At 43.9% G+C, this 19,268-nt stretch overlaps 4 protein-coding genes across 9 annotated transcripts in view; 2 read left to right on the plus strand and 2 right to left on the minus strand.

The window, feature by feature from the left end:
• Nucleotides 1-11,117, plus strand: part of LOC110485173 (myocardin-related transcription factor B) — a 47,620-nt gene extending 36,503 nt beyond the window's left edge. For all 6 annotated transcript variants that reach the window (XM_036941046.2, XM_036941048.2, XM_036941047.2 and 3 more), the window contains 12 exons: nt 302-357; nt 490-565; nt 931-1,095; nt 1,331-1,551; nt 1,876-2,022; nt 3,153-3,400; nt 3,807-3,969; nt 4,134-5,006; nt 6,051-6,218; nt 6,339-6,449; nt 6,552-6,612; nt 6,720-11,117. In XM_036941046.2, coding sequence (XP_036796941.2) covers nt 302-357; nt 490-565; nt 931-1,095; nt 1,331-1,551; nt 1,876-2,022; nt 3,153-3,400; nt 3,807-3,969; nt 4,134-5,006; nt 6,051-6,218; nt 6,339-6,449; nt 6,552-6,612; nt 6,720-7,228 — 2,798 coding nt within the window. In that variant the 3' untranslated portion in view covers nt 7,229-11,117. The remainder of the gene's footprint in view (nt 1-301; nt 358-489; nt 566-930; nt 1,096-1,330; nt 1,552-1,875; nt 2,023-3,152; nt 3,401-3,806; nt 3,970-4,133; nt 5,007-6,050; nt 6,219-6,338; nt 6,450-6,551; nt 6,613-6,719) is intronic.
• On the minus strand, nt 10,780-13,646 carry LOC110486342 (uncharacterized). The gene is made up of 6 exons (XM_090196420.1): nt 13,531-13,646; nt 12,905-13,060; nt 12,627-12,749; nt 12,444-12,524; nt 12,129-12,276; nt 10,780-11,821 (listed from the first exon to the last, which is right to left on the minus strand). Exons 2-6 carry the CDS (start codon nt 13,050-13,052, stop codon nt 11,713-11,715), a joined length of 609 nt encoding a protein of 202 aa, XP_090052546.1. The 5' UTR covers nt 13,053-13,060; nt 13,531-13,646; the 3' UTR covers nt 10,780-11,712.
• A 124-nt stretch (nt 13,647-13,770) lies between these two features.
• Nucleotides 13,771-15,706, minus strand: snrnp25 (small nuclear ribonucleoprotein 25). The gene is made up of 6 exons (XM_090196421.1): nt 15,470-15,706; nt 15,280-15,370; nt 15,064-15,169; nt 14,569-14,643; nt 14,416-14,480; nt 13,771-14,083 (listed from the first exon to the last, which is right to left on the minus strand). Exons 1-5 carry the CDS (start codon nt 15,704-15,706, stop codon nt 14,423-14,425), a joined length of 567 nt encoding a protein of 188 aa, XP_090052547.1. The 3' UTR covers nt 13,771-14,083; nt 14,416-14,422.
• A 461-nt stretch (nt 15,707-16,167) lies between these two features.
• Nucleotides 16,168-17,695, plus strand: polr3k (polymerase (RNA) III (DNA directed) polypeptide K). The gene is given in 3 exon segments (NM_001160530.1): nt 16,168-16,415; nt 16,528-16,615; nt 16,879-17,695. Coding segments are annotated over 3 exon segments (327 nt in total). The 5' UTR covers nt 16,168-16,304; the 3' UTR covers nt 17,007-17,695.
• The last annotated feature ends 1,573 nt before the right edge of the window (nt 17,696-19,268 follow it).

The raw sequence follows: 19,268 nt of genomic DNA on the forward strand, positions 1-19,268 counted from the left end.
ACAAGCTTGATGTATTCATTGTGTACTATGAATATGGGACCAAATAACAATTTTGACTACTTTAATACACATGAGTGAATTTGTCCCAATATACCTTTGGTCTACTAAAAGGGGGGGACTATGTACAAAAACTCCTGAAATTTCTGAACGGTTCACCAGATATGGATGAAAATACCCTAAAAATGAAAGCTGACAGTCTGCACATTGTATCATTTCATACAGAGCCCAAACAACAAAGCATTGTCACTGTCCCAATACTTTTGGAGCTCACTGTACATGATGTTGATCTTCCCTCCCATAGCACTGAAATGCCCTGCTGCCTTCCACGAACAGATCCGCAGCCTGCAGAGGTCCAGGGTAAGACCTCACAAACTCATCTCACTCGCACTAGTGTTCATTATACTTCATTGAGATAAACACACATTATCACATACATATGCCATTCCATATCATCTCGATTAAATGTAGTTTTATGTTGTTTTCTTACAGACTGAGAACTTCTTGAAGCACAAAATTCGCAGTAGACCTGAACGTTCAGAGCTGGTCCGCATGCACATCCTGCAAGGTAACCTCACTGCCATGTACTGTATGCTTTATGATAGGCTGTAGAGAATACAGATGATACGGAGCATACTCAGCTACCAACATAAAGTATATGTACGTTTAGCTGGCCAAGTTAGCTCTCAGAAGAGAGATGATGGAAGAGAAGGATCCTGTGAAATTGTACCCCTCCCTATTGGATATAATCCATAGGACATGAAATATTCACAACTTGAGATGTTACAATCAGTTGTCTGATTTATTGTCTTTGACGTATGAGGACATACCACCTTAAACAGTCTCCACTGTGAGACGCACAGTAGTAGAACAGTACTGTTGTGAGTTCTAGGTAGACTAGCAGTTACTGATGACTTGCTGTCTGTCCCACAGAGACCCATGTGGAGCCCTCTTTGCAGGCCACTCAGATGATGCTGAAGAGAGCCAGGCTGGCTGATGACCTCAATGAGAAGCTGGCCCAGCGACCCGGCCCCATGGAGCTGGTGGTCAAGAACATTCTGCCTGTGGAACCCAGCCTCGTTAAGGACGGCGTCACCGGTAGAGAACACTCTTGACTTTATACATTATTATTTCCAGGCTAAGGGCGAAGTAACTCATTCAACTCCCACTCCCTGCATATTTGTATAGTGTAGATTTCTGAAAGTGCCTATTACGACTAACACAGCACTGATACATTTCCAGTGACTACCATGAGAAACAACTTCGTACAAACCTCTCTCCATTTGTCTACTTGTAATTAATAAGCTGTTTTTTTGCACGTGTTACGTTGCAGATCCCGCAGACGGTGAGGTGGAGAATGACTTCCCCAAGACGAAAACACTGGATGTGTACAACTTTGACGAGGACAGCGGCGACGCCCTGTCCCCAGAGCAGCCGGCCAGCCAGGAGTCCCAGAGCTCCTCTGCTCCCTCACCCTCCCCCAGGACCCCCAGGGTGACAGAAGCCCCTATTGCCCTCTCCACCTCCCCACCGACCAGCTCCATCACCATGCAGGTAGGTCCCATCGCCATACCTCACCACCTAGAAATACCCATCTTAAATTGTGTTGTTATGGTATCACTAACAGTGTTAATATTTTGTTTCTATATTTTGGGCCTAAATAACAGTCTCCCAGGGCACCTGCCTGTTGAATATCAAATTCTGCTTGCTAGAAAATATTATTTGCCTCCTGTTTTTTTTCTGTTAGACGGCATCCATCTTTTGTTAGTCTTTTTCCAGCTCTGCCCTTGTGGCTTAGTGTGGGAGGGGGATTTACAGGCCTCTGTTCCCCTCATTACTGAACGGGCCATGTGGTTTCTATCTGTCTCTTTATCTTAGCACTGCCCACCTACCTCCCAGTCCACAACAGACTTCTTCAACTTCTCTCATGTCTCCACCAATGAGCATCAGAACAATCGCCTGGTGACCACGCCTCAGCCAATCGCCATTGTTGTCCCTCCAAAGCCAGGGCCCATGTTAGTAAAGGTGAGCCACAAACTTGAAAGAAAGTGACGTCATATCACATGATGGAGAGTACTTGAATTGTGGCAAAGGTATGGTAAATCATGCAATGTAAGATGTACATTCAATGCAAATATTAAACAAACATTTGTTTATAGCGTTTATCTGAGCACGTTAAAGCTATAACCAAACTTTTCTGTCTCTTGGTACAGAAAGCTATTTATTTCAGCAATGATGATGTTTTGGTTGTTTGGTGATCCCAGTTAGCTGAACAAGCTTTTCCTACATACCCCGTAAACATGAAAGTCACCTCTGATATTTGACTCTCTCTCTCTGATCTGCTGTGGTTTTCATGCGGCTTCCTTTGGAACTGTATTCAGAGATAAGAAGTCAGAGGAGGACAAACACTGGGGCTGTGTTCGGTCACAGTGAATGAGCCCGTCAGTGCAGGCAGAGACCAGTCGAAAGTGATGGTTCGGCCAATTCAAAATGTGGTTCAAAGCACAACAAGGCCTGGAGGAGTTTTTCACAAATCCATGGGCTTAAACTGCCAGCCGCTCTCAGTCTTCAATTAAGGTTAAGTGACAGGCTTTCTCTTAGCCTTCAGGGCATAAAGGATGGAAGCAAGGGAGTAAAAGCAATAACTTGGGCATTTGTCACAATCCTTTATACTCAAAGCAAATGAATATTTTCTGAGCTCTGCCCCTCCCGTGTTGAAGAACAGGGAGGAACACATTCGGGGCTGTGTGTTTGCATAAACCAACTTCAATTGGTGTTATGATATTTTTATGGCTTGCATCTACCTCTCAAATGCCAAGCCATTTAATGTGTATCCTGTAATTTAGTTACTGAACAATAAGGGTCACCCCACATCCCTTTCCACATTCCATTTCCCCATCCTGTCTTTCTGACTGGGCGTTATCACAATGTCCCACCTATTCATTTGATACTGCACAATTTAATGTACAAGCCTCACAATACAGGCAAGATGTTTAGACGTTATCCATAACCGTCAGAACAGGCTTTTAGAACACTAAACATGTCCACAATCCACTCCGTGAGATGAACCTTTGAAGTTTTCAGTGAAAACGTTTCACTGCTCCTCCCGGATAGTATCCAGTAGGTTGTAACCGTTCCTCTTTTCCCCTGTGCAGCAAAGCCAACCAAAGACACCCAATGACAAGAGCCGCAGTAAGAAGAATAAGGATCCCAAGCCGCGGGTGAAGAAGCTAAAGTACCACCAGTACATCCCCCCGGACCAGAAACAGGAGGCCAACGAGGCCCCCATGGACTCAGCCTACGCCAGGCTCCTGCATCAGCAGCAGCAGTTCCTCCAGCTGCAGATACTGAGCCAGCAGCAGCAGCACTATAACTACCAGACCATCCTGCCTGCCCCACTCAAGTATGTCCCGCTGTAAAAAGGACATTGGGATGTTATGTGTTACCGCAGCTTGCATACTGTAGGCCAAATAATGTGGCTAGCCCTCACATTCTAGTTGCAGTTTTGACAGCTTTGTTTTGAGGGAGGTTAGTACATCATCACTACACCTGGAAGGCAAACATTGTTTCCTTTGAACAATGTGATTCAAGCAAACAATCCTCCCTAACAGAATAAGTCCACACCTGGATAATAGTGATGTAATCTGCCACATCTGTTTCCTGCACAGCTTCTGTTTGGCTTAGATATATAGTATTCCTGTGTGCATTGTCCCGGACGGAGACTGTTGATTGCGAATGATGGGACATACAGGAAACTCTTTCTCCCATCCGAACACTAAACCCTCCTCCCGTTGTCTGTGTTCCTACAGGTCGATGGAGGGTCAGAACAGCTGCTCCAACATGTCTCTGAGTGGCAGCAGTCTGTCCAGTCCCATCGTGGTCTCTCTACCCAGCGCTGCCCCAGCACGGTCTAACCAGACTCTGACAAACCGCAAGCCTGGTGTCCTACCTGCCAACCTGGACGAAATGAAGGTGAAGCTCACTCCTGCTCCGTACAAACAGATTTTCACTATATGATAGATATATTAAAGGGCAGAGCACAGCCCCTAGGCAGTGACATGTTGTATGGAGATTTAGTGAGCGGGCTTGTCTTTTGTTATGATGACTCATGACTGTTCATTATCCCTGGCCGGTAGGTAGCTGAGCTGAAGATGGAGCTGAAACTGCGAGGTCTTCCGGTGTCTGGCACCAAGACTGACCTGATAGAGAGACTGAAGCCTTATCAGGAGATCCCCAGCAGCCAGGCTGCCACTGCCATGGAGCTGACAGGCCACACAGGGGCCCCACAGCCTGAGAGCATGAGCTCCACACCTCCTGTGTCCCCCGTGGCCTCGGAGGTCTCCAGCCTGGGCATGGAGGAGGCTGGGATGCCAGGAGCTCTTTCCCCAGCTCGGCCCACTCATTCTGGGTTGTCTCCCCACCAAGGCCGCCTGGAGGACAGCCCAATGGAGACCAGAACCTCAGAGAAGGACCAGCGACTGCACGAGAAGGAGCGTCAGATCGAGGAGCTGATGAGGAAACTGGAGCAGGAGCAGAGGCTGGTGGAGGAGCTGAAGATGCAGCTAGAGGGGGAGAAGAGGGGTCAGCCCAGCCCTCCAGCCCCCATGGCCCTGGCCCAGGTCAAAGAAGAGGGCAGGGCTGCCTCAAACTGCTCTGCCTCTACACATAGCCCACTAGCAGTGGTGAAACAGGAGGAGCACAGCTCAGGCCAGGTACAGACGTCCCCTCTGCCTCAGTTCTTCATCAGCCACCAGCAGGAGCCTCATGTCCTCAGACAGCCCCAGCCTAAGACCTCGCTGTCTGGCCAGCCTGGAACACAGATCCCGCTGCCTGTCTCCCTGCCCACCAGCACAGCCACCATCCAGCTACCGGACAACAGCATTAAGCTGCAGGTCAGAGAGCCGGTCCTGCAGACCATAGTTAGCACTACAGCTCCAGGCCTCATCCAGAAAATAGAGGCTTCAGCACCCCACCAACAACACACCACCCAGACCCAACCCATGGCACAGGTGAGAATTTATGGTTTAATTTACTCCAATCCCATATTTAGAGTGGGATATTCCCCAAGGTACTGTCTGCAGACACCATTTTACCCACCTGTATTGTAGTGTCTCTGTGTATTGTGTTATAGTACTCTCCAAGGGCTGTGTGCTGCACCAAACCATAACTAAATAAATTGTTGTCTGTGGATGAATTATTCCACTGAATAAATTGCACATCCTGTTTTTGTGCCCTTTTTTCTGGGATAACACCCTTTCCAGAGACACTTTATAAATCGCTGGTTACATTCTATTGTGATGGGCCGGCCTAATCACATTTATTAGGGCATTAGCCGTGTTTTGAAAGCAGAGAGTCTCCCTCTCCAACTTCTTTAATATTCTCTTCTCTGGGTGATTTATCTAGTGTGTTGCCAAGGTAATAGCAGGCCTGGCCAGGGTGATGAATTCCTCTCCTAGTCACATCAAAAGGAGGGCCGGAGCCTGTCTAAGCTCCGGTTACTGGAGCAGGTGCTGACTGACGGCCAGGCAGACAGCACACTAGACTACGCTGTCTGTTCTAGTCTCTATAGGACCAGACCTGGGTGCAAATTTGTTTTCCTTCAAATACTTAAGCTGTGCTTGACTGGGCCTGCCTGACAAAAAATAAACCAATTGAATAGTCCCAAAAGTGCACACTCCGTCCATCTGTCACTCAAATGCAAGCTCAAGCAAACACTACTTAATTGAAAGATGTCAAATACTATTTGAATCCAGGTCTGCAGAGCTGCACTGGGCCGAATCAACAGCCAGCCAGAATTAGCAACAGCAACTGCACACTGCTTTGTGTTGCACTGCACTGATACCCCATGCCTATTATTGTGTCCCTAGAGATTGTGTACTACCACATAATAATACATAAACACTTTTTTATTCCTCCCAGAGAGAGTGTGTACCCTGTCTAACCACTGTGTGCCTTCTAAGGGAGAGTGTGTACTACTACAGTTGACCAGTATTTACCTGCCCCAGAGAGAGTGTGTACCACGGTGTTAACCACCGTTCATCATTCCTCTACAGACGACAGTCCCACTGTGCACCACCACCACCTCAGGGTCTGGGTTCCAGTTCAGAGCAGGCCCAGGTCAGACAGAGATCCACCAGTGTTTCCTAAGCACCTCCCCAGGGAGCAGGTCCCCTGCCAGGGCCTCGTCCAACCAAGCAGTCCCCAATGGTTCAACAAACAAGGTATTGTTTAAATGCTGCATTATATCCACATGTATTCATTTAGTTGTGTTGAATATGTGAACCGCATAGGTTGTTTAGAGCTTATAGGGATTAGATCTCATTGTTTTGTCTGTCCATCAGTCCCCTTCTGCCTGCCAGCCCAACTTCTCAAACCACATCCCCAAGAGTAAGGACCCGCCACGCTACGAAGAGGCTGTTAAACAGACGCGCAGAATGCAGACTGCTGCACAGGTAATAGAGCTTTTATAACACCCTACTACAACACACTGGACTGACCTTCTAGGTCTGTTAGGCGTTGAGGCAGGTATTGACTGGTCTTTATTGTCTATGCAGGTGCCCACTGCAACCAGTCAGCACATGGACGACCTGTTTGACGTGTTGATCGAGAGTGGAGGTGAGAAAAATACTTGACTATCGTTGGGGTCTCCTCCTCTCCATTACGACAGCTGAGTCCCTCCCTGGCCATGAATCCATCATCTCCCATGTTCTTTTCTTCTACAGAGATCTCCCCATTCATCAGACAGGACCCTTCCTTTCCAGACAAGCTGCTTCCTGTGACCGCCAGCGTAACCACCCTGCCCTTCAACACGGTGCTATCCCGCCCCCCGCCCCAGATCCTGGTGGCCCGCCCGCCCGCCCCCACCCTTAACCCCCCGGCCCCACCCAGCCTGACAGCCCTGGCCATAGATAACCAGCTGGAGGCCTTCCTGGAAGGCACGCTGAAGGGGGAGACTGAGCCCCGGACACTGAGGTTGATGGAAGAGCTGCACAGTCAGCTGCTGGAGCACTCCCCCCACTCCCCCATGGACACGGACACCACCGGGTTCAACAATGTCAGTGCACCCCCCTCCAGCTACCACCTGGACCACACCAACCTGGACAACATGGAGTGGCTGGACCTGACCATGCCCGGGCCGACGGGGGGGCTCAACCCACTAGGCCTTCCCCCGTCTGGGGTCTTCTCCTCTGACTTCCTGGATTCCCATGACCTGCAGCTACACTGGGACTAAGGGGTGTCAATGTGACCCCCCCCCCCCCCCCAAACAGGCCTATTCAGATAGAGGGCTGTCAGGGAGAGACACACACATACTGATAAGTGAGACGGAGAGCACACTCCTTCTCCAGTGGAGGTGGGGGAGGAGAGTGCAGTGCTGCTGGCCTTGAGTCCCTGTGGGAAGTTCTGTGCAGGGCTACAGCAGCACTGGTGGTGGATCTCACTGCTCTGAGCAGATCAGAGTGCTAGAGGCAGGACCCTCCTTCCTCACTGGATGTACAATGTAGCTGTTTCCCTCTGAGGTATCGTCCCTCATAACAGCCACTCATTCTAAGGAAGGCTAAGCCCCCGCTGGGCTGTGGTATAGATCAATGGTATGAAGAGGTTGATCTCCCCCTGTGATCTCTTTCAGAAGAGGACCTGGTCTGAGGAAGAGTGGTCTCTCCTGAAATGGCGTTACAGTAGATAGGCTCAGGATGAGAACTCGCTAGTGGAAACAGATGTTGACCTAGGTGTTACGGAGAATTTCACACCTGGTTCTGACTGCGCCAGTGGCATGGCTACTGACTGACTTTTGTGTCACATTTGACAGACAGCGCAGAGAGATTGTATATATTATAAGCCTATGTCTATTGTAGCAGTAGTCTGTCTGCTCTGCTACATACATCACTAAGGCAGCTGTATTACAGTCCTGTATGTATGTATGTATGTATATGACCTATTGGAATGTGGTATTAGCTTAGCATTATGGCTTTCAAATAACTGCCTTTGCTTTACTCAGTGCCCCCATGCGATTCCCATCACAGGAGGGAATTGGATGCTAAAACACTGCACATATTGCATTATGCCTTATAAGACCATTTGCCAAATATCTTGCTATTTTCAAGGTGTTGCTTTCACTTAATTCAACTAAAGACTTTCCAAAGAGTACACAGAGTGATGACGGATTTTGTTGTCACTCAAACAAAGCAGGAGACTACTTGAAGTAAAGTGTTAACAGTCTTATATCATGTAAGATAAAAATAAAAAAAAAGTGAGTGCATGAAACCCACATTTAGTATCATTGGTTGACAATACGAGAGCTGTCGGCCTGAGAACTCTTGAATTCATCAGAATTAGAAGTTGAGAGGCATCACATTTTTAGCAGCTGTTGTTCTTACTCTATTCTTATGTGGGGGAGAGTAGGGCCAATGTGAGTTTATTTACCAAACTGCAACGTGCTTTGCCTTAGTGTCCATGGGGTCACAATAGGTGGCAGAGCACCGCTGTAGCTTGCCAGGCCCAGGCCTATGTCCTTTATATTATCGACAAAAGAGCCTTTGAAAATGTTCTCTCTCAACCCTATTGTCAAGTCTGGAGTGGATTTATCCCAATGTACAGATCAGCTGAATCCTGCTTGTTTATGTGTGACGTGCAGTGCACCTGAGCTAGAGCTGGTGTGTAGAGCTGGTGTGTAGAGCTGGTGTCTGTGTGTGCACTGCACATCTGTGTTGCATATCGCTTTTGCTTGTTTTGACTCTAGGAACTGGCAGAAATATAGCCAGTAAATTCCCCTCGGCATTTCAATCGCTCTCTTCGTCTGACCTTAGTTGGCTGACATACCGAGGACAAGTTGACATCATTCAGTTTGACAAGCCAGGGAGCCACAGTGAATCAGCAGAGGTGGTTCAAGGCTGTCTTGTGCTTTTGTGATCAGCTTAGCAATATATGTGGCTATAGTCTTGCAGGTTCAAATGTAAGCATCAGTATTGTATCATTTAGTAGGCCTAATGTGTCTCTCTATTCATGAAGCCTTAGTCCAGCAGATTATGTAGGGTCGGGATTCCAGTCACTCACATCAAGAGGCAACCTTTCAAAACACAGCAGTGTGTGATCCATATGTACCATTACTACCAACAGAGGGATATTAAAATGATCTCCACACTGATGAAATAGCCTTGGTTTTCACTACTCACTCCCAGTTGAAGTTTTTGTTCAGGTCAAAATCCTACATGATTATTGCAATCGTACACATGTAGTTAAACATTTAATTACAGTGACATATACTGGCCAAAGATCAAATGTGAAAGCATTTGAAGTGTTGAAACCGACGGTTGAAATGGGTTAAGGCAGAGGAGGTTACAGACAGGTTGACTCTACAAAAGTTGACAGTCTTCTTGTTCAAGCAGTCTGAGCTACACAACGGATAACTGCATTTAGAAACACAGAAACCTTTCTGCAATTTAGTAGAGCCCCCCCCCCCCCCCCCAAAAAAAATGGAAGAAGCTTTAAAACACTATTCGGCATGATAAGGTTTGACGCACCAACGACAGCATAAGCATTCCTTGGAAATGCATTGCAGACCGTGCTAAAGAAATGTCATTTCAACAGTTTGGATCAATTGTAGCCTACCTGCCTGTCCCCTACCAAAGAAAATTACTTAAAGGTTCAATGCAGCTGTTTTTTTTTATCTCAATATTAAATCATTTCTGAGTAACAATTAAGTACCTTACTGTGATCATTTTTAGTGAAAACAATCCTTAAGAAACTAAAACAGCTTTTTAGAAAATAGCAATTTCTCTAGCAATAATTTTACTATGACTGTCTGGGAGTGGTCTGAGTAGGGAGGGGGAAACTGAAAACTAGCTGATGTTGGCAGAGGTTTGGAACTCTTTCTTATTGGTCTATTAACTAATTTACCACCTGGCAAACCAAAACTCCATCCCACGTAAACAGGCTGAAATTTCAGGCGGCCTTTTTAAACAGCTCTAAAGACTGAAAGGGCATTATCATCATTTTCACAGTATTATTCCAACCTCATAGTGCTGAAACACACAGAGTACAAAACACCTGCTCTTTCCAGGTGAATCCAGGTGAAAACTATGATCTCTTATTGATGTCTCCTGTTAAATCCACTTCAATCAGTGTAGATGAAGGGGAGGAGACAGGTTAAAGAAGGATTTTTAAAAAATCCTTGTGACAATTGAGACATGGATTGTGTATGTGTGCCATTCAGAGGGTGAATGGGCAAGACAAAAGATTGAAGTGCCTTTGAACAAGGTATGGTAGTAGGTGCCAGGCACACCGGTTTGAGTGTGTCAATAACTGCAAAGCTGCTGGGTTTTTCACGCTCAACCGTTTTCCGTGTGTATCAAGAATGGTCCACCACCCAAAGAACATCCAGCCAACTTGACACAACTGTGAGAAGCATTGACGTAAACATGGGCCAGCATCCCTGTGGAACACTTCAACACCTTGTAGTCCATGCGCTGACGAATTGAGGCTGTTTTGGGGGAAAAGGAAGGTGCAACTCAATGTTAGGAAGCTGTTCCTAATGTTTTGTACACTCAAGTGTATATAACACAGGGAACTCTAAATGTTTTTGAATGCACAGGGCCTTTAAGCGCCTCAATGTCACACATTTCTGTTAGAAAAACAAAGCAGTTTACACTGTGAGTGGATAAAAATGGGTAGCTAATCAAAAAAACATTGCCTGCTCCTGATTGGTCTTTGTGTACAACTTTGTTTTTATCTGAGCATCAGTGCCCCATTGATCATGTGTCCAAACTACAGAAAGGGAGAATGAGCTGGAATCAGAAGTCATTTTATTTGTACTATACTAGTATAGCCCCTTCCCTTGCAATAGTGTATTGATACATAGTATGCCATACATTTTGCACATTGTGTATATATTTTGTCATGCATTTTATTTAATTTTTTACAAACGTAGCACATGAGCTCTTTTCGTACATTTTATACAAACGTAGCACATCTAAGCTCTTTTGTATTAAGACTGTTTGGTGTATACAGTATATGTTCTACTGTATACCCATAATGTGTATGTGTGTGTGTATATATATATATATATATATATATATATATATATATATATATAGCCTTTTTGTGTCAATAAAAATGGTAATGTACATTGTGTGTGAAAATCATTCAGTTGTGTTTAGTAAATAAAACAACCCTATCATGTGACTTTTTGTTTACCAAGGAGTTCCTAACACAGCCACCACTAGGCTTGGATAAGTCACATGCAGCTTTAGAGTTTACAGACCTTGAAACACTATTTTCCTCTGTTTTATAATTCACACAGGCTTTTTGCAGGTCAATAAAATTAAAATAAACAATTTAATGCAGTTTCTCTAATAAACTGCATCGATGAAGACATTTTATTCCAAGAACAATGCGATACATACTAACTTAAAATGTACAGGATGACGACATCACAGGAGTGGTGGGAGTGACACTGACCACAGTACAGTTGTTGGGAATTTAGGATCACTTCTCACTCAGCAGAACATGTTTCACTATGGCTTGGCTCCATTTAACATTCATTGTCCATTTCCTCCTCATCCACTGCTGTCCTATACCTGCAGGATGGGACAGGGTGTCTACTGAACCCCAAATGGGTCACCTCAGATTCATGGTAGATGCCTCATCATCACAAGAGGAGATGTCCAAGCCCAGTCTGAGACCTGTTTATTAGTCTCTATGTACATGTGGGCCCTTACCTCAGAGCTTTTTGATGGTGATTATTGAACTTCGACACTTAGGACATCTATGCGTGACATCTTTGAAGTTATCAATGCAGAAAGGGATAAGGCAGCAGCCAGCCACACAGCTGAATGAGAATAGACCAGAAAGGATAGTGTTAAACTTTGCATTCCATCAGGTGATGTGATTATCAGATATGACACTAGCCCAAAGGCACTGGCTTTTGTTCCAAACTGAAATTTGCATAGTACTGCAGGAAACAAATATCTGGAATGCAGTCTCCAAAAAGCACCTTTGTTAACCGAAATATCCTACTCCCTCCAACTCTAGATGAAGCATAGAGTTGAAAACACCTCATTGTCGACCTCCTGTCCATTCAAAGATGGCAGACAATTGGTAGTAACACAGCAGTAAGACAGTGCAGGTCAACTCACCCAAGTATAGACATTGTGACACAGACCAGACAGGCCACATTGCCTACTGAAGTGACAATCTCTGTGGTGATGAACTGTCGACACTGTGGGCACTGGGTCCGAGCTGAGCAGGGAGGAAGTTTCTGGATGTCCAGGATGACCTCCGGAGCTATGGAGGGAGTGTAGTTATGACCATATGACATCACTCATCTATAGGACTAGCCTCTGATCTAAGCAGGCCAGGAAAATAATTGTAGCAAAATGGGGGAACTGCTTGAAATAACCCACAAATGAACAAGTTCACACCTCATTTGACTCTCAGTCCAAGTGACTCACCTGGTATAGAGGGTGGAGCTTCAACAAAGACAACAGAGGGGTCAGGGAGAACAGATACGCCCCCCTGACTGATGATGCACTCTGCAAAGGACATTAAAGGGAGACAATCATGATCAGAATGGGAGTATTAAGAGAGTGCTGTGTGAGAACAGTATCACCATAACAGAGGTAAAGTAGACACACCTTTTATTTGGTCCTTGGAATGGAGAATGTTATCTTGCCTTTCCTGCAGCTCTCTCTTCTTCTCAGACAGCTCCTGCAGTTCCTTATCAAGGCATTGAATCTCAGTCTGCTCCTTGGAGCCATCTGCTGGACAAAGAGAGGTAATACATGTCTCGGAGGGGGTCAGTGATAGAACACATCAGCCCAGCTGGGTCATAGCTAGAGGTCACATCACATCCATTCCTGCCATGTGCATTTACTCAATAATAGCGTTTCTAGACAGTGAATTTCCTCTTTACCTGTATTACTGCGGTTGGTGCGGTTCCTGAACTCCTGCAGGATGGTCAGCATGTTCCTGCGGTCGATCAGTTGCTGCCTCCTGAATGACAGTTGGTTCATCTCCATGGAGATCCTATCCAGCTCCCTGTGCTCAGAAGAGCCAGACATCCTGGGAGCTGAAAAGAACCACCAGCATCAGACATCACAAAGGTGGAACATTTCAACCCACCACCAGTCAATGCCACCAATCAAGTAGTCCGGTCTGAAATGCATGCCAGTCGCCCAGAACTATATAGTGTTAGGCCAACAATTCAATTTCTTCAGATGATTGGGTCATGAAGTTAGACACATTCAGATCAATTCGATCTATTCCTGTCATACAACTTGGATGATAAGCCAAAAGACACAGCCCTAAGTTTATGTATCAATGTAAGCATCAACCTTGCACATCTACAAATACTTCATACCAAGACAAACTAATGTAAGGAGATCACGTTCTGTTTGTACAAGTCAGATAGATTGATGTGACCCAACATTACTAAAAAACAAGATTTCAAAGATACAAAATATATTTCACATTTTCTCTTCGCCATCTTAGCTGCTGCAAATTAAATGGTTACTGTAATGAGACCATATAGATTTTTACCTGGTTTCACTGGTTGCTCCCAGATTGTGCTGTGGGAACTGTGATGCTCCTCTATGTACGCCAGGAAATAGTGAAATATTTTGCTTGTTTTCAACAAGGACTACCTACAGGAGATATTTACATATTGTGGTTGTACTCTCACTGTTAGACCAGGCGGCACACCCAGGTCTGGTTCAATTATTTAACGCCAGATAAAATTCTAAAACATATTCACTGTAATTAGGTGATATTTCAGGGGTGTTTGGTTGCATTGTAGCCTTTATTCATGTTTGAAGTGGCACAATTTTACTGTACAAAATGACAAGAGAATATGTCCAAACAATAAACAATTGAGACCGTACGAAACATTCCACACAATCATATCTACGACATGTAAAAAAAAAAAAAAAAACGTTTGAGATGTCCATTGAAAAACCTTTTAGACATCATCTGAGTCATGTCAGTGTATGACTATAGTTGCTGTACATCTCCAGGTTGAAACATAGAGGTCTGAAGCAACGGGGACTGAGCAGGCAACTCACAGAGTAGGCAGGACTACACACGGTAGTGAGATCTGAAGTTGGAAGCACATAGAGCAGCGTTATTCATTGTTCAACTCAACGTATTATCAATAATATTATAAACATAAAAATATATATTTAAAAGGGTTGCCAGTGTTATACTCCAATGGGAAGTGCAAGAAATACAAATGTTGAGTCCTTTCGAAATGAGTATTGTCTTATTATAATGGAAAATGCCACAGGCACATAAGACAGTGGTATTTTCCAATAGCTTCTCTCGTTCACACGGCCATACAATTGTATTAGTTACAGTCATCATTACAATGGTACCACTTTGCCTGTGAACATCTTTCAGATGAGATCGTAGTTCAGAAGACTGCTGTACCTCCGTTTCACTTCTTCCTCAGTCTCTTCATGAATGTCACCTCATCTCTGTTTCTGATCCCATAACTGACAATAAAACAATACAATAAATGTTGTTTTCAGTTAACAAAAGCATTATGTAATATACTCCATAATCACAATGATTGCAACTTACTCCTTTAGTTTCATTTTGTCATCATCAAGCTTCTCCCCTTGAAATATGAGATGAAAGGTTCTCCATACGTATCTCCTGCACACGAAAAACAAAACTGTGAGTGTGTGTGTGTGTGTGTGTGTGTGTGTGTGTATAACTATAGTTGTGGGGACAAGAATTTCCCACAAGAATAGTAGACAAACAAAAAAAATGTGTTAGTTCCCAGAAGGCCAAATGCTATTTCTAGGGGGTTAAGGGTTAAGATTAGAATTAGAATTAGTGTTCGGAGCTAGAGTTTGTTTTAGGGTTAAGGTTTTCAGATTAATTTTAAGAATAGGGTAAGTGTTACGGTTAGGTTTAGGGAAAAATGATTTTGAATGGGACTGAATTGTGTGTCCCCACAAGGTTAGTGTGTGTGTGTGTGTGTGTGTGTGTGTGTGTGTGTGTGTGTGTGTGTGTGTGTGTGTGTGTGTGTGTGTGTGTGTGTGTGTGTGTGTGTGTGTGCGCGCGTGTTACCAGCTGACGTGCTTCACCCCACCCTCCCGTTGCTGTTTCAGCTCCATGAACCTCTGAATGGCTTTCTTCAAATCCAGCACCATAGCATTCTGCACCACCACTATGGCTGACCAACACACATTGGAATGTCACTTACACACACACAGTATCATTCATTTGACCTGCTAAAATAGAACAGAAATATGGTATTCTACTAAGAAACAGCCAGAAACTCACGCATTACTTCGCCATCCGCTTTGCATACACGGACAGTCATGGCTTGGCCATACTCCAGAGCAACCTGGGAATTCACCTCCTCCAGAGTCACCTGCAGGAAAGCGCAGGCAGTAGTGAGACATTGGTTAGGCTGGAGGACTTTACATCATCCAATAGATACATTTCACCCTGTATGGATTAGGTCACCAACCTGAATGGGAAGGTCACAGAGTAGAGGGTCCTGTACAAGGCGAGCCAGTCCTTCTTCAAAGATGTCCAGGAATTCCGAGTGTGGTAATGCTTCTTCGTCCTCCTCATCTTCCTCTTCAACCTCCTCTGGTTGTTCATCCTCCACTTGGTTCATCTTTCCCTCTGCCTGTCCTAACTCCTCTTCCTTTACAGACAGTCCCTCATCCAGGTGAAGGGACTGGGTCTCCTCCCCCATCATTTACACTGTGAATAGGATTTTGTAGCTAAAGTTGCTGACCAGTTTATGTTAGCTAGCTAGCTATTTCATGTAAGATTAGCTAGTTAGACAAACTAACAGATTTTCACACCTCATACTCTATCGATTAACGTGTACAGTAAAATATATATTACGCGATTACTAAAACATACCTAAACTGTAGCATACAAATAAAGTATATTTGGAAAGTCTGAATCTCTGCAATCCATGCTAAAACATTTCGCGACCGGCATGTACGTCACTCACAACATACCGGAGTCAAACTAGAGTGGAGGTTCTGACTTGTACCGATTTGGGATACTGCTATTTCTATCATCATTGTTCCATTTCTATGGCTCTTTTTCTAATATAATACAATATAGTTAACTTTAAGTATAAATTATAATTATTTTAAGAAGGAACCATAAAGAAATAGCAAATGTTGTTTCTTACCGAACCTTTTTAGATGTAACAACGTTTCACACGAGAGTGGAGGTCAACAACGCTGTCAGGATTTTTATCATTTAGCTAAATGATTGAAATAGATGTATAAACTTAGCTACATTGTGAGATCGGTTCTGGCCAATTTAGTCAAAAGAATATGCTTCTGTTTTGTCCAACATGTGGGAATGTGTTGATTGTAGAGGAAGGACAGAAGTGCTATCGATTCGCCTGCAACACATGTCCGTACGTGCACAACATTACTAGGAAGGTAAAACTAACTTTTACTTAATTCCTAGACGTATTGCCAAGTAACTGATGTCTGTCATGTGTTCTGTCTTACAAAACGTATTGATACATTAACATGTCCATCTTTCCCATAGGTGAACAACAGGAAGTATCCCAAACTGAAAGAGGTTGATGATGTGCTTGGTGGAGCTGCAGCCTGGGAAAATGTGGATTCCACGCCAGGTAAATTACCAAATCACCTGCATAATTTAGCTAACATTTCAATCAGTATGTGGTCACTGGTCATCCACGCCTAAAATGATAGAACACTGGCTGGATTGTAGCCCAAAGGCTGGCAGATGGCATAGCTGGATTAGATTTGCCCAGCCTCCTGTGTCCACCACCAGACCTATAGAGGACAAGACAGGTGGTCATAATGGCCCATATTCACTGTTACTTATAGCCAGGTATGTATTTACTCTAACTCTCATATTTGTGTTATTTAGAAAAATGTCCCAAGTGTGAGCACCCCCGAGCATTCTTCATGCAGATTCAGACCAGATCTGCAGATGAACCGATGACAACGTTTTACAAATGCTGCAATTATGAGTGTGGACATCGCTGGAGAGACTAAACTGGTTCAATTGGATCTCTACCTGAGAACACTAGTTGAGTCAGCTAACCTGGTTTTATAGTGTATGTGCTGTAGCCAAATCTTCTGTTGTCATGCCAGACAGCTTTGGCATAACAGTGAATAAACAGGAGTTTGCTAATAGCACAAACAGACTGGACCACATGGCTACTAGTTGACCACACCATTGGCGCTAAGCTTGTTGGTGAAAAAGTAGCAAGAGTTGATGTAATATACACTTCTACCAAATATGCTTTATACACAAGAGTATGTCCTTGCTTTGTTCAGCATTGCGATTAGTTAACTTCTCTTTGTGTTTCCTATTACATTCAGAAGTCAATTGCACTTCCAATTTATAGCTGAAGATACATCATTTGTGTTTGAGTAGTTGCCAAATGGCCAGAATCCATTGTTGGAGTCATTATTTTATTTCTCCTAGATTTGTTTTACATACTATAAAAATGACTGTGTTTTTGGATTGAAAGAGTATGACTATCTGATGAAATTACTAATAACATCACAAATACTGGTTTGTTTTGTTAAAATAACTGCACTGTATGCAACAGTAATGACCCAACTCATCATTTAGATGTACATGTACATTAGACAATTATTTATTTTTTTGAGGGGGCAATAGACCAACTACAAAGACATTCATTGTGTTCAAAGTTAAATACAATCCTTAAACTCTGCTTTTACTACATGTTCTTACACAGCCTCCAGCCACTTCACACTGCATGTAGAAGATTCAAGAGCGTACAAAGTTAAGAGACCAGCCTGTGAAACGTGTCCATAAGAATGCATGTACATGCAGACATACTCCACCTGCCGTCAGTGTTTACTGTATATAAGCATGCTGGTTATTGGTAGTATTGAGAGGAGACGAGACTCAAATGAAGCAGACAAAAGATCTTGCATACCATACATTGGACTGAATCGAACACGTTAATATGAAGCAGATGATAACATCACTTGAATCTGCATTCGGGATTACATTATTTCAGCCAAGACTTGGTAACGAACTTGCTTTTGTACACCTGTATCTCTATGGCATATCAGACTAACATGCATCAGAGCAATAGTGATCAAAGCTAGACAAGGAACACTAAAGAGAAAGAGCAGATTGTGGCGTTGAGACCTTAACTTTGCTTGAACAAATGATGTAGCAGGTTTATGCACAGAAATGCTGAATACGAAAGAATGTATTTGAGATGAGGTTGAATGTGAAGGACATTCTGTTCATCATTAAAGAAATTATGTAACCCATCAAAAAAGGTAGTAAAACACTGACGAGGGAAAAACCCTGGATGCACTCTACTTTAATTATTCCCTCTGGACATCAACTGACAGACATGACCAGTGAAAGGATCATCCGTTTTGGATTGGGCAGGACAGAGTAGTGTGGGCCAGCAGCACAGATTGACACACATTGGCCTCGTGACACAGACTGGACATATGGCCTGAGAGAGGATGAGTGCACAAAATTACAGTGATATCATGCAGAGCGCTTCATCATTCTAATGTGCCCCTCCAGCAGAGCGGATTGGACACTGCCAGCCAGGTCGGCTTCGCTCCGTTCCCTTCCTATATGGAAAATTACAAGGAAAACTGTTTTTTCAGTGTGGACTGATAGATCAACTAGAAAATCTCGGTCTCTGACATGTGCATGGTTATGGTGCTCGGTGACTGCATGGATGTTGAAGCTCAATGTAGCCCTGCATCAGTGACAGGTGATGTGTTTGTGGAAAGTACAGGATTATGAGTAAAGATCAGGTTCACTTAATTTGACACCAAGCCACATGTAAATTATCCTTAATATGACATAGTCCAAGTTGTTGACAAAAAGTCTTACAAAAACTAGCTAGTCTCCTTACCAGTTGGGTCTTAATGATAACGAAGCTTGGCAAGCAAGGCTATAAATTATCTAACTGAATGGCAGTCTAAACCACTTAAATAAATAAAAACTACAGTAAAGTCATGGCAATTATGGTTTTATGAATGTATGAAATTTCACATGGGAACTTGTGCATTCGCAATACAAGCACACATTTTCTTCATTATCAAAATTGAATACATTAATATGGACATGACTGGCATTATTGTGTAACAGCTCTAGCAAAAATCACTGGACATCAAGTGACTATAAAGCACATAGAGGATTTAAAAAGACAGTAACACGTACTTCTCTCACTTAAGTGAGAACAACTAAAATTAACTCAGTCTTACCGACTCGAGTTTGTCCTGACATCTGATACATGGTTATTT

This window comes from Oncorhynchus mykiss, chromosome 13 (genome assembly GCF_057628025.1).
Source record: "Oncorhynchus mykiss isolate SJ-2025 chromosome 13, ASM5762802v1, whole genome shotgun sequence".
Lineage (NCBI taxonomy): Eukaryota > Metazoa > Chordata > Actinopteri > Salmoniformes > Salmonidae > Oncorhynchus > Oncorhynchus mykiss.